The 14085-nt window shown below is 52.2% G+C and overlaps 1 protein-coding gene across 1 annotated transcript in view; it reads right to left on the minus strand.

Annotated features, from left to right (window-relative positions):
* Positions 1 to 1232: 1232 nt before the first annotated feature.
* C3H1orf127 (chromosome 3 C1orf127 homolog) overlaps positions 1233 to 14085 on the minus strand; it is a 62688-nt gene continuing 49835 nt past the window's right edge. The window contains 7 exon segments of the mRNA XM_064279926.1: positions 1233 to 1548; positions 2099 to 2191; positions 5616 to 5739; positions 5965 to 6161; positions 7347 to 7431; positions 7970 to 8107; positions 9271 to 9309. Coding sequence (XP_064135996.1) covers positions 1433 to 1548; positions 2099 to 2191; positions 5616 to 5739; positions 5965 to 6161; positions 7347 to 7431; positions 7970 to 8107; positions 9271 to 9309 — 792 coding nt within the window. The 3' untranslated portion in view covers positions 1233 to 1432.

The raw sequence follows: 14085 nt of genomic DNA on the forward strand, positions 1-14085 counted from the left end.
GGCCATTGCTTCACTTGACCCTCAAAAATCCTGTTGGGGAGGAACTATTGTCACCCCTATTTCACTGATCAGGAAGCTGAGAAGCAGAGGTGAGTGATGTGCCCAAGGTCACACAGCTGATGAGGGAAGGGACTTGGACCCCAGCAGCCTGCCTGGGGAGCTGGCATCCTTCACCTTGATGTCTGACCACAGCCAGAGAGCATGAGAGCAAGGAAACACAGCTGGGCAGGCCAGGGAGAGCACTTTCATGTTCTGCTCCCTCTGGGAGGCCCAAACTTTGCACTTGGCATCCCCTGGGGGGCTTGCAGGATTCATCCTCAAAATCTCCATGGAGGCTCAATAAGGAGGAACCCTCGGAAAACCCCTCCCGTGATGCCCTGAGGTATGTGGGGACCCTGACTTTCAGGGCTGGCTGCCAACATGGGTTCCATCAGCTCCTGCTGGGGTGAGGCTCCCTGGCCAGCAGGGGAAGGATGTCCAAGCTCCACTAGGCTAGGGAGGGATGTCTCCGTGGAGGACCACAGGCTCCATGTTTGCAGAGATGAAGGGCTGGATGTGGTGTAGCCTCCCCCTCCTCCCATTCCACCGCCTGGCTGGGGGCTGAGTGTGCATCGAGGTAGAGGCCGGAGGGCTCCACAGACGAGCTGTCAGGAGCTGTATTCTGCTGGTAGCCGCCCAGGGAGAAGAAGGGGGGGCACGGGTTCTGCTGGGTCCACCCCGTGCCTTCCAGGGGGCTCAGGTCCTGATGCCCCTGGGCAGGCACTGGGGCCTGGCTGTTGCCCCTACACCTTGGGTGTGCTCACTGCTGGGGTGGTAAATGGGGCAACCTTCCCCAGCTGGGTGGTGAGACCTGCCATCTCTATGTCCTGATGGGGTTCTGGGGACCACAGGTCCAGGTGCCCTCCAGCTCCCTCCTGGGGGGAGTCAGACCCCTTCTGGGGTGGCCCTGTGGCCTCCCCTATGAACGATGTTTTCTGGGGGCCCCTGGGGGAATGACAGGAACCTGATGCCTTTTCAGCAGGGCCGGTCATCGAGGGCCTCATCAATGGCTGGAATTCCTCACTGGCCTGGTCAGGCTCCCTTGGGATGGGCGCAGTGGCACCCATTTCCCCCTTTGACCACGCTCCTAGCACAAGGGGACTTCCTGGTGGCTGGGCAAGGCCCTGATCAGGGCTTACAGTTCCAAGACTCTCAGTTAGGGTGACAGATGGTGCTGAGACTGGGGACACTTGAGAGTGTTTAAACCTCCAAAGTGGCAGTCGAGGAGGGGTGACTCCTGAGGACAAATGCATGGTCAGGGCCTTGGAGGCTGGGGAGACTTGAATTGAGGACCCGGAGCTAGTCTGGGCAGCTCCTGTTGATCCTGAGAAGGGCATGGCTGAAGGCAGGAAGTGTCCGGGGAGCCCTGCTTCCCCCAGCAAGGCTGGGGGCCCTAGTGAGCATGCGTCGCCCTGGGGAAGTCGGAGACAGTGGACACCCAGCTTCTTCTCACAGGTCTGGCCTTCTGTAGGTGTAATCCAAGCCCCTTCTTCAGTGAGAGAGCAGGGGAGAGAGAGAGCATCGAAAACAAGAGCATGTGGGCTCTGTACGCCCTGAGGATCACAGCCCAGGGAAAGACCCTTGGGAGCTGGTTCTCCAGCCTGGCCCTGGGGGTCCCGCCTCAGGGTCCCTGGGGGATGCCTGGGCTTCCCTCCCTGTTTGTACACACAACTTCTGACCCTCCCGCCACCTTCTGTAACCACTCTCAAGGCAAAAATGGGAGGCTGCAGAGCAGTGGGCCGGGGGTGCCTTTAGGTAGGAGCTTTCGGGATCTCCAGCTTTCAATGGGAAACGTTCTTAATTTGAGGAGGAGGTGTCATGGCTGGGGGTCAGGGTGGACTCTCTTTAGAGGAAACAGAGTTGAAAGAGAGGGGGCTTGCCCACCAATGCCTTGTGGGGGCCAGTCATGTTGGAGGAAATTGTTGTCAGAGGATAGAGAGATGGACTCGCACCCTGCGGTCCATTGGAAGGCCGGCACACAAGCCCTGAGAAAGCTCTTCCCCAAGGCCTGCTGAGGCAGCTGACCCTGCAGCTTGGAAGAGGGAAAAGGCAACAGATGGCATACCTGCTGGAGGAGTCTCTGGTCCTGGGGACTGGGGGGAAGGGGCAGTCCTCAGCATGGCCGCTGAGGCAGGCAACTCCGTCCCCGAACCTGCCAGAAAAGAAGCTGAGGTCAGCCCTCCTCCTAAGGAAGAAAATCCTCCCACCCCCTTTCTGTAGGAGCCATGTGTGTCCCCTTTGTACAGATGGGACACACAGGCTTCTGAGGCCAAGTTCAAGCACAGGGTTAGGAACTGTCTCCATGGGCTGGATTTCACAGACCTTTGGCCCGGAGTCATTTTTGAGGCTAGGTGGGCATGAAAATATATTTTTGAGTCACAGAACTTCCGGTTTTCTGCAAGGAGTATCTGACCAGTCTCCTTGCCCCTGATCAAACACCACCAGCCAGGTTCATCTTTGAGTTGTTTTTTTTTTATTTTGAGGCCAAATGCATAGGCCCAGGCCTGGGGAGCACACAAACCCAGGCAGTGCTCACTGCCTGCTCCTCTCCAAGCTGGACTCAAGGTCAGCGCCATTGACATCTGGGTCAGATCATTCTTCATTTTGTGTGGAAAAAGTGCCCCTTGCATTGTAGAATGGATAGCAGCATCCCTGGCCTCTACCCAGCAGATGCCGGTAACATCCTCCTAATCATGATACCCAAAAATGTCTCCAGATATTGCCAAATGTCCCTTGGCAGACAAAACCACCCCGACTGAGAACCCCTGGATTTGAGCTTGCACATTCTGACCCACAGGTCAAATGCAGCCCCTAGCCATGTTTGGTTTGGCCTGCACAGTGTTTTTAACTATTTTTTTAAATTAATTTACGTTTTTTTTTTAAATTGGGAGCTTTTCTATATAGCAAGCCAGGTTTCCAGCTTCTTGTGGAAAATCAGATTTGGCTGCACTGCCTGCCTCCCTGCAAGGTACACATCGGGTCCAGCTAAGGAAGAGCTGGAGTCCTCAGGTGACGCAAATGGTCAGTGTGCTTGGCTGCTAACCCAAAGGTTAGTCAGAGGTTCGCGTTCACCCAGAGGCACCTCGAAAGAAAGCCCTGGCCATCTACTTCTAAAAATCCTGCCGTTGAAAACCCTGCGGAGCACAGTTCTACTCTGATGCACGTGGGGTCACCATGAGTTGGAGTTGACTCGAAGGCAGCTGGTTTGGAAGGAAATCACTGCTCTCTTTACAGGGATATGGAGACTTCCAGTCCACCGGAGTCCCCACCACTCCCTCTCATCTCCTGACACCCAGAGCATCACTATTGTTTATCAGCCTACACTTGAGCCGTGGGTTTCCTTATCCTCAGGCTGCCTCATTCACTTACATTCCCGGACTGACCCCTAGAGGCATTTCAATCTGTGGCCCCTGCTTTAAATTTTGAAAACAGCTACAAATCACCCAGTACCAGTTGTTCTGGAGTTGACACTGACTCACGGCACCCCCGTGTGTGTCAGAGAAGAATCGCACTCCACAGGGTTTTCAGTGGCTAATTTTTCAGAAGTAGGTCTCCAGGCCTTTCTTCCAAGGTGTGGCTGGGTGGACTCAAACCGCCATTCTTTTGATTAGCAGCCATTAGCAGCCAAGTGTGTCAACTGTTTGCACCACCCAAGGACTCCATAGCTAAACCACCCCCTTGGTTTCTTTTCTCCAGGCTGGACACCATTTCCTCCACTGTTCCGAACATGTATGATCTTAAATAAGTAGAATTTATCCTAAAGGCTCTAACCCCCTTTTTTGGGGGGGGGGGCGGGAGCGGAGGAGTAGAAGAAGCCTATAAAAAAATCTGTAACCACAGTTAGCTAAGACAATCCCAGCATATTACTATCCCAACTTACTGGTCATATATTTACCCAGAGAAATGTTCTTTGCCTAAAACATTTTTCAAAAATTTCTAGTGAATATTCAGTCAAACGAGTGCTTACAAAGTGCTTGCCACAGGCATGGCAACATGATAAGTCCTAGGAAGAATCAAAAGCTGAATAAGAGGCATCTCCAGGAGTTCACAGACTAGAGGGAGAAACAAGAACCCGCACCAGTAACTATGATAAGCGTGGAAAGTTCTAGAAGCTGCAAGGGAGGTACAGGGAAGGTGCGCTGGGAACCAGGGAGATGCGAGATTTATCGTGGCTGCTGATATTAAATTAATAAAACGAAGAAGAGAACATTCTTTCCCCATGTAAATCTTTCCAAAGAGGCCAAAAAAAATCTTCCTAAAATGTTTTTTATTGCAGTTACTGAGCTATTTTGGTATTTTATTCACTATCTCCCTATCAAGAGCCTACTCTCTCTTCAAAGCCCGGGACAAAGATCATCAGCTGTTTGGCATCTCCCCCAAGCCTGCCTGCCTTCCATCTTAATTCTCTGGACATTTCTGATCTCCCCTTCCAGACTGGAGGCTGCTTGAGAGCAAGGACTGAATTTAGTGGTCTCTGCTCCCTCCAGGGTCTCACGCGGTAAACGCTTAGCGAGTATCTGCTGGATAAAATTCTAGCCCTCCCTTTCCGAAATCAGTGTCACTGCTGCAGGAGATTTAAAATAAAAACAGCCAAAATGTGTAAAAACTTTCCAGAAACATTTCCATTTTTAGCAGAATGTTAGAATTCACCACCCTCCCCCATGCCGCCTCTTCCTTTGTTTCTAATTCTGAATTTGGGGCTAGCTGTGGTAGGCAGTCCCCCTTTTAATCTTTAAAACCGAAACATCATATCCTGGTAACGGGGCATTCTTGCACTATTAACATCTGAGTTAAATCTCTTTTGCGTCTGTCTTCTATTGAGGACAGTTAGGGATTGTAAGATGAAAGTGATCGACATCATTTGTGAATTATGTGTATTTCCTTACGCTGTATTTCAATGGGTTTTGCTCCTGGTGGTTTTGCGTGTGCGAATACCCAGTTGTCTGGTAGCTGTCCTTCCGCCGAGAACATAGTCCCCAAAGCCCCTTTCAAGACGTGAACTCATCATCTTGACACAGAGGACACACACCACGTTTAGAAGATGTTTTCTCTTGGGTTGAGAAATAAATTGCATCATGTAGTATTCTTTGCCAAGGAGCTTGATCTGTCTATTACGCGACCTGAAGGACTGGGGACCACACAGAGCTCCCTGGGTAAATCAAAATGGAAATGACTCATCTTGTGCCAGGCATTCTTTTGAGCTCCTTACGCCCATTCTCATACAGTCCTCACAACAGCTCTATAAGGCAGGCACTAATATGCCTGTTTAGCAGATGGAAAAGCAGAGGCTCAACAAAGTTAAATGAATTACTGAGGTCCTGCAGCTGGCTCGAAAGTCAGTTTCCCCTGCCCAGCAGTCTAATTCCAGAATCAGTGACCATGTCCTCACTTAGGTCCCATGCCACCCCAGTTCTACTCAGTGTGTCTGACACCATTTTTTACTTGGTTAGGTGTGGGACCTGTTGGGCCCGGGAAGGGATGCCTTTTCATAGGAGAAAAACAAAGAGGCAAGGAAAAGGGGCTCATCCAGCATGTGCCTACTACAAGCAGGCACACCCTCATGGTGCTTCACTTACCCACACACTGAAAGAAGTTTTCCACTGTCCAGAGGACTGGGGTAGCCATCTCTGCAAATTCCAGGCTCAGGTCTACCCTATAGAAAGCTTGTGTTCCTGGGGCTTCTTGGCCATCCTGGCATTGCTGTGGGGCAATGAGGAATTACTTCGGTGTGACAGGGTACATTCTATGCCCAAGGAGCCACCTTGGCAAGAGGGCCTAGCCTCAGAGGCATGCAAACCCAAGGTCCCTGTTCAGCCAGCCCCACAGATCTGCTCTCCCCATTTCTGGCTCCACATGGTATCAGTGGCCCAAGGGAGAAGGGGCCTCAGGAAGGGACAGGATGGCAGATGCCAACAGGACACTGACCTGGACTCGGAGCACCCCAGCTGCCGGAATGCTGACCACCACAAAATCTTGGCTTTCAGTGACTGTGAAGGTACTGGACTGGTGGACTCGGAGGAATCGTAGGCTTAGGGTTTCCTCGAAGTGGAAACCTCTTTTGACCAGACCCAGTCTTTGCTTGGGGATGTGAACTAAGACCTCCAACTCGGGCTGGGATGACACTGGAATGGGGAAGGATACACGGCACAAAAAATACACACTTCCCGAGTATGCAGACAGGACCTTAGCCAGGGGGCATGCCTGTGGCCAGAACAAGTCAGTGACATGAAATTCCTTGGCATCCTGGCATCATTCCCTGCGCTGGAACTTGGCTACACTAATGAAGAAGAGAAGAAAAAAGCCATCCCCAAAGACCAGGTGATCCTGCCATTTGCAAAGGCCAATAAGAAGGACAATGCCAAGAGGGGTGCTGCCCTGAGAAATGCTGAAATGTCTCTGCCAAGACTGTCTTCCGCCTCAGTGACCTAGCCTGGTGCCCCTTCCATTACCAAAGCTGCTTTTAAGAAATACAATTCATATCAGTTGTTTACACTTTAGCAAGAATTTAGTTGTGTCAGCTCTCTCAAGGGGCATTTTAAGCCAGCTCTGCAGTTGCTAAATGAAAGCATCTGTCTCCAAATAAAGGGATTTTGAACATCATGAACAGGAGCAGAGATGTCTGGGGGCTTGGCAAGGCCATCCCCAATGCCCTAAACTCACCAGGGCCAGGATTGTGAAACCCATTTCATAATAAAATTCGATACGAATGTGAGGTCTTAGTCATCTCTGATCTGCCCACACAGGATAAAGCCTTTGCTCCACCTCATTTTGCATAGAGTTCTTTAGAATTGAAATTCCCTGGAGATAGGAAGTGGTCTTCCAGGGTCTCAGCCTCTCTATATCACATAAGGCACACAGTAATGGTGTCGTACCAGGCTGAACACAATAGTTATGATATGCGTGGTCAAGATCAGGGCACTGTGGGACCCCAGAGCCCTGGAGAGTCTGATGAAGGTGGCAGACCTTCTCCTACCTTTGTGGATAGTTCCCAGGGTTCTAAGACCCCCTGGATCCCATCTTGGGATCTCCTAGGAGCTCAGAGACCCCAGGTTGAGAGGCCCTAGTTGATGATTCTACTTCTATCCATACTCCGCATCCCACCTCTCCACCACACCACCACCCTCTCCAGCAAAAGCAAACCCCTCTTTGTCCCAAGCATTTCAGATATGCCCAGCCAAGGTTGGGGCTAAGAGGAGGTGAGGTGGGCGGGACCCATGAAAATAAGGTGCCCAGAAGAGGGAGGAGAACTAGAGGAGAGAGTGATGAAGCCAGAAAGGGTGGATACTGGGGGCATTCCTAGGTCTTACCCAGTGGGCAAGTGGCTTCTAAAGAATAGGCCGAGTAGCCACTGACCAACCAGAGTGGCAGGAGCTCCGTGGAGGTGTTCAGCACCTGCCGAGGTTGGAGTGTTCCCCTGTGACCTCTAACACTGCTCCTTCCAGAGCGAACTCCCCCTACAGATCCCCCATCCTTCCTGCCTCCAGACCACTCCCTGAACTAAACCCCCAAGAGTTACAGATCCCAGGCCAGGGACCACTGCTCCGCTGCAACCAGGAAATATTATTTTGCTGGGATATTTTTAGCAGGAAGAGAGCTCAGAGTAAATGTCATGTGAGCCGTCTTCTCTTACACGGCAACTTTGGGCTATTTAAGGAGACAGTAATTACGCTCCTGCCACCATGATCAGTACAGGCGGAATACATGATTGCAGAAGCCCCTCATCTGCCGAGCAGAGCACTTTACACTAATGGGGCCCAATTTTCTAAGCTGCCTGCCTAAATCTGTCCATCCTGACAGGTGGACATTTGAATTGGCACAGGAGGTGCAGCAAAGCACTCATCGGGCCTCGCCACTGCTTCCACCAGTGCCTGAGCGAGCCCTCTGCCTCGGAGTCCCCCCACCCTGGCAGGGCCTGCTGCCCACCACTCACCTCCCACCTCTGAAGAAGCTCTGGCCTCGGGCTTTGGATGGTGATGGAGGTGGCATTGATGTCCACATACAATCCTATGAGGCTGGCATCTTCCAGGGATGCCGCCAGCTCCCCGCGAAGGGACAGCAGCCACGGGGGCTGGAGAAACAGGAGCACACTTATAAACCATCTGGCCAGGGAGACCCAGTCACTGGAGGCTGAGGAGTAGGGACACTTGAGGGGACACTGAGGAAGGTGACAGGGCCATCGGGAGGATGGGTAGGACCGGGAGGCAGGGCGGGCAGGCCACTTGAGGAGGAAGGCAAACTGGACACCTCCACTCCTTGTTCTTTTGAGGAGCAGAATTCTTGCAGGAGGGCTTGGCACATAGTGGGTGCACAATATGGCAGGAAGAATGAATGAACTGTTACCTCAACAGCGATGCTGCCCAGTCAACCCAGACTCAGTCCAGGCCAGGCACCCCTGGAGTCCTGTCCTCAGTTCCATTTGCCTGCTTTAGTAGGACATTGGAGCCCAGTGGTTAAGCATTAAAAGGTTGGCAGTTTGAACCCACCAGCCGCTCCACGGGAGAAAAATGGGGCAGTCTGCTTCTGTAAAGATTTATAGCCTTGCAAGCCCTATGGGGGCAGTCTACTCGTCCTGGAGGGTCGCTATAAGTTGAAATCAACTTGATGGCACTGGGTTTGGGTTTTTTGTTGAGTAGGACATTGGCTATCAGGGCTTCAAATAAAGGTGGGTGCCTGGATGGTGGGAGAAGGGCAGGCAGGGCCCAGCCCCCATCCTAGGAGGACTAGCTGGAGGAATTCTGGAGAAGACTTGAGGAAGGGCATGCTCACTGGCGTCAAATAACCAAATGGAAGTGAAACAGAGAAGGAAGGGGCTGTCTCCTCCTGGGAGGCTGCGGAGAAAAGGCCTAGCACCAGCAAGCGGAAAGTTTCAAAAACAGCTGTTCAATATGGGAACAAGTGGCCTTGCACAGTAGTGAGTTCTCTGTCACTAGGGACCCCGAACAGAGAATCAGCATAGGAGGAACTCTGAGGCCTCCAGCCCAACCTCCCACCCAAAGCTGGGGTCTCCTTCTCAGGGTTCCTCTCAGTAGGCCTCAGATCTCTGCCTGGAAGGTGTCAGGGGGGCATTATACTACTCCTGCCAAGACACCAGCCTGGAAGAGTTGGCACCATCTCCCGACAGTCTCCGAAGAAGAACAGGGGAAGGCAAACTCTCTGCCTCTGAGCACCCCTGAGCTTCGGGCGTGCAAGAATGGGGTGACACCTTTTGGAAAATTCTCCTGCCCCACCTACCTGTCCACTGGAGTTCTCAAGGGGCAGTGGCCGTGAGACCTGCAGAACAAAGAGGAGGCAACATCTCCCTGGCAAGTATTAAGAAAGGTGAGTGAGTAAACATTTCTGCCTAAGCACAGAAGAGCTGGCAATTACCCCAGCAGGAGGCTGGCGAGAGAGAGGTGCCAGCCAGGTTGTTTGCTCATTAAGACAAGAAAATCATTTATGTTCCGGAACTTGAGTGTCAACAGACCCAGAGAAATGTCATCGCCTCAGCTGCCACCCTGGGCGCAGCCGAGGGGGCAGCTGGGGTCCCGGGCACAGCTGGTGCCACCAAGAGAGGCTGTGCGTGTGGTGGGGATGCCACTCAGGGATCATTTGCCATTAGGGTTGCTTCCCCAGGTCCCTCTTCCATTTTGCTTTTCTCCCTAGTTTACTCATTTCTTCCTTGCCCTTTTTTCTTTCTGTTTCTGGTCTAACAAACATTGGTTGAGAGAGGGCATCTGTGAACTGGGCAATCTCACCAAGTGGCACCACACTTGGGGTGACCAGCCATCCTGGTTTGTCCAGGACTGAGGGGTTTCCCCAAATGTGGGACTTTCAATACTAAAACCAGTTGCTGTGGGGTCGATTCCCATTCATGGCGACCTCATATGTATCAGAGTAGAACTGTGCTCTGTAGGGTTTCAATGTCTGATCCCTTGGAAGTAAATTACCAGGCCTTTCTTCTGAGATGCCTCTGGGTGGGCTCGAACCTCCAACCCTTCAGTTAGCAGCTGAGTGCATTACCCATTTGCCCCATCCAGGGGAGCCCTGGTGGTGCAGTGGTTAAGCATTTGGCTGCTAACCAAAAGGTCAGCAGTTCAAATCCACCACCTACTCTTTGGAAACCTTCTGGGGGCAGTTCTACTCTGTCCTACAGGGTTGCTGTGAGTCGGAATGGACTTGACCGCAGGGGGGTTGGTTTTTGCGTTTTTTATGGACTCCAAGACCAGGACAGTCTGGGGCACACTGGGACAGCTGGTCACTCTCTCACACAGAAGCTTCTCAGTGACCGCTGCGGGTGGCACCCTTCTCCCCATTTCACAGAGGAGGCCCTTACCTGGAGCTTCCACTGTAGCCAGCGGCGCCCTCCACCTAGCAGAGCCCTTCTCTCAATTCTTTCTGCTTTCTCCAGGCTCCCCTTTGCCTTTGCTGCAGACCAGGGCAGGGAGGTCGTGGCACAAGGAAAGAGTCACAGAACCAGCAAAGAGCCCCCTCAGAGACCATCTGCCTGCCGCTGGCATACAAGGAAGGGAAACCAAGGCCAGAGAAGAATGGATCGCTTTGACAACCTCCAAGTTCCCTGACTCCTCCACACGGGCTGAGAGGGGCTCCTGCTTTACTAGCAGAAAGGAACCCCCCCGCCCCTCGCCCGCCCAAGGCTCAGGCTCCTCAGGTCCCCAGCTCCGCTGATCCCTCACCGGAAGAGCGCCCCCCAACCCCCGCCAGCAGAGGGAGCCCTGGGTGAGTCTCCGCGATTTCCCTGTCTTTGGACTTGAAGCCTTCACTTGGGAGGAAAGAAGGCGGAATGCAGACTGATGCTGCGGTTTGGTGTTGGGAAGGAGATGATTCGCCATGTCCCCTTTCAACCCCCCAAAACCTTGTCCCTCTGTTCCCATGTCCCAGTCGGGACCACAGCGACCCGGAGGAAATGAGGGGAAGCCCCGAAGTCTGGGCTTCAGAGAGGGGAAACAGTTGTTCTGAAAGATGGCAGGGCAGGCTGGATGGTGAGCGCCTCGATCCAGCCCGGTGCCCTTCAATGTCGTGGGGGCGAGGCTAGGGGAGGCTATATTTAGGGCTCGCGGACGTTCCGCAGGACCTCTGGCCGGCTGCGCTGGGAGCAATCGCTAATCACTGCATTGAGTTTACGGGTGCCCCTGGGCACACTTAACCCAGGGCAATGAATAGTTATTGCCGGCCTCCCGCTCAGGGCCTGTGGGCACACTTAAGAGAGCGAGCGGATGGCTGCGTGCGGGGCACGGCTCGGGTACACCCTTGGGCACCCTGCGCCATCAGCGGGGAGAAGCAGAGTATTAAATATCTATATGCCCTGTGCCCACAGCTGCATTTAGCCAAGGGCAAGGCCAGTGAAACGGCTTTAATTAAAACTTAATGCAAGTTCAAGGTGCAGCAACGGAAGCGGCGGCTGCAGAAGTCACCAGGAATGAATCAGTCAATTCGATGAGGTCTGGGGGTGGGGGAGGGGGTGAAGGAGAGGGGGGCAGCGAAGACCCAGCTTCTACCCAGTGCTGCGTCTCCGACCCGGGAAGTGGGGCTGACGCACGCTCGGTTGGTGAAGGACGATGAGGATTCGGGGAGTCCAGGCTGCAAAGGCAGAGCCCAGAGGGACAGAGCCGGTCCCGCTTTTCTCAGCAACTTAGCACAGAGTCCCCGCCATCGGCAACATCGGCCCCCTGGCGGCAGCTCCCAGAATTACAGGCCCAGTGCAGAGGGAGAAATGACCAGCCCCGAAATGTCAAACCCAAGTCCTGATGGAATTCTGGGATGGGGCCCTGTAATTCTTATGAGGGCCAACACCAGGGTTGGCATGGCCACTGAGAAGACGGGTGGGCAGAGAAAGCCCTCTCTACTCAGCCCCTGCTCCTTAAGGTTGGGAGGCAAATGAGTTTCAGAGAGGTCCATACAACTGTCCAAGATGGTAGTGGTTGGTGGCTCCCTACCCGCCCCCGCCCCCGCCCCCGCCCCCACCCCCATACACACACTAGTTTTTAAATTCAGACTAGATGAGAATCTAACTATAAGCTCTTCCTGGGAGCAAGAGACCATGTCATATTCTAATTTGTTCTTTTGGCACCATCACAGTGCCTGACATGTTGTTGTTAACTGCCATTGGGCTGCCCCGACTCCTGGCGACCCCAAGTACAACTAAGGAAACGCTGCCCAGTCCAGAGTCATCCCCACGATTGGTTGCAGATTGGACTGCTGTAATCTATAAGGTTTCCACTGGCTGATTTTGGGGAGTAGGTTGCCAGACCTTTCTTCCTAGCTAGTCTGGAAACTCCACTGGAACCTGTTAAGCATCATAGCAGCACACAAGCTTCCACTGACAAATGGGTGGTGTCTGTGTATGAGGTGCATTGGCTGGGAATCGAACCCAGGTCTCCTACACGGAAAGCAAGAATTCCACCACTGAACCAGCACTGCTGTTGTTACTTGCCTTGAGTCGGCTCTGACCCATGGCAGCCTTATGTATGATAGAACGAAACCCTGCTGGGTCCTGCACCATCCTCACAAACGTTCATATGTTTAAACCCATCATTGCAGTCACCGTGTCATCCCATCTCATGGAGGGTTTCCGTGTTTTCACGGACCCTCCACTTTAACAAACATGATGTTCTTTTCTAGTGGTCTGACATATAAAACCCATTGTCATAAGTTGATTCCAACTCATCATAACCCTATAGGACAGAGTAGAACCACCCCATAGGGTTTCCGAAGAGTGGCTGGTGGATTTGAACCGCCAATCTTTTGGTTAGCAGTCCAGGGCTTAACCACTGTACCACCAGGGCTCTGGCCTGGTCTGACATATAACCTGTTGCCATCAAGTTGATTCCGACTCATGGCAATCGTATAGGAACGACATAGATATAGTAGGTGTTTAATAAGTGCTTTGAGTGAATGGTAATTGTCATTAGCAGCATTTTCTCTCCAACCTCTTCCTTCCTTTCCTTCTTTCCTGCTCTCTCCCTTCCCCTTCCCTCTCCTCTTTCTTTCCACAGTCCCATCTTCCTCATATTCTTGGTCAAAGGTTGTAAACTGGCATCACATGGGCCAAATTCAGCCAGCCGTGTTTTGTTTGAGCCACACAGTGTTTAAAAAAAATTAAGTCAACTTTTTTAAATCAGGAGATTTTACATACAATTACAGGTTTCTAGTTTCTTCGAAAAATTGGAAAATTTGGCAAGATGAGGCGACACCCCTTTGGAGGGGTTTGGATTTGGGGGTCATGGTTGCTCCAGTTTGCCACACACCCTTACCCTCTGCTGGGTCAAAGCCCACCTCTGCCATCACCAGCTGGGGGACCTCAGGCAAGCTCCTAATCTCTCTTGGCTTAGTTCGCTTATCTGTAAAATGGGGATAATAGTAGCCCACTCAGCAGTGCCGCAGAAGAAAAGGCCCGGAGATCTGCTTCCATTAAGATTACAGCCAAGAAAAACCTACGGAGCAGTTCTACTCTCTAACATATGGGGTTGCCATGAGTCAGAATCAACTCGATGGCAACCAACAACAAGTGGCTAGGGTTCCTGTGAAGATGAAATAAGCTGATATTTGTGAAGCAATTACAATAGTGCCCAGAACAGAGTGATATATAAGTGTTTGCCGAATAAATCAAGACTTGAATACAATTCTTTATCCCCTCCTCAGTCTTGCCCACTCATTTCTGATGAGGGCTCAGCCCCTGCAGGCATTTGAGTTTGTAACCCCCCTCCCACCAGACCTTTTTAGCTCACAGAGGCTCTCCCAGGGCTAGAGAAAAGCTTGACTTCAAGGAGAACCCCAAGGCAGTGAAAGCAGTCACAATTGGCCTTTGGAAGAAACCTGCGCTTCCTCATCTTTAAAATGGAGACCTTACACCTGATCAGATTGGAGGTCCCTTTTCTGGCAATAAGTCTATAATTCTTACCCAGAGTCAAGAACAAGTATTCAAAATAGCAAGCTTTTTCAATCCAGAGAGAAAGGCAAGAACACAGAACACCATTCTGTGGCTTTGCTGATAACCCAGGTCCTCCCACTGTCCCCTGCGCGAGAACGAAACTATAGTTCAGAGATCTT

The sequence above is a fragment of the Loxodonta africana genome, chromosome 3 (genome assembly GCF_030014295.1).
Source record: "Loxodonta africana isolate mLoxAfr1 chromosome 3, mLoxAfr1.hap2, whole genome shotgun sequence".
Lineage (NCBI taxonomy): Eukaryota > Metazoa > Chordata > Mammalia > Proboscidea > Elephantidae > Loxodonta > Loxodonta africana.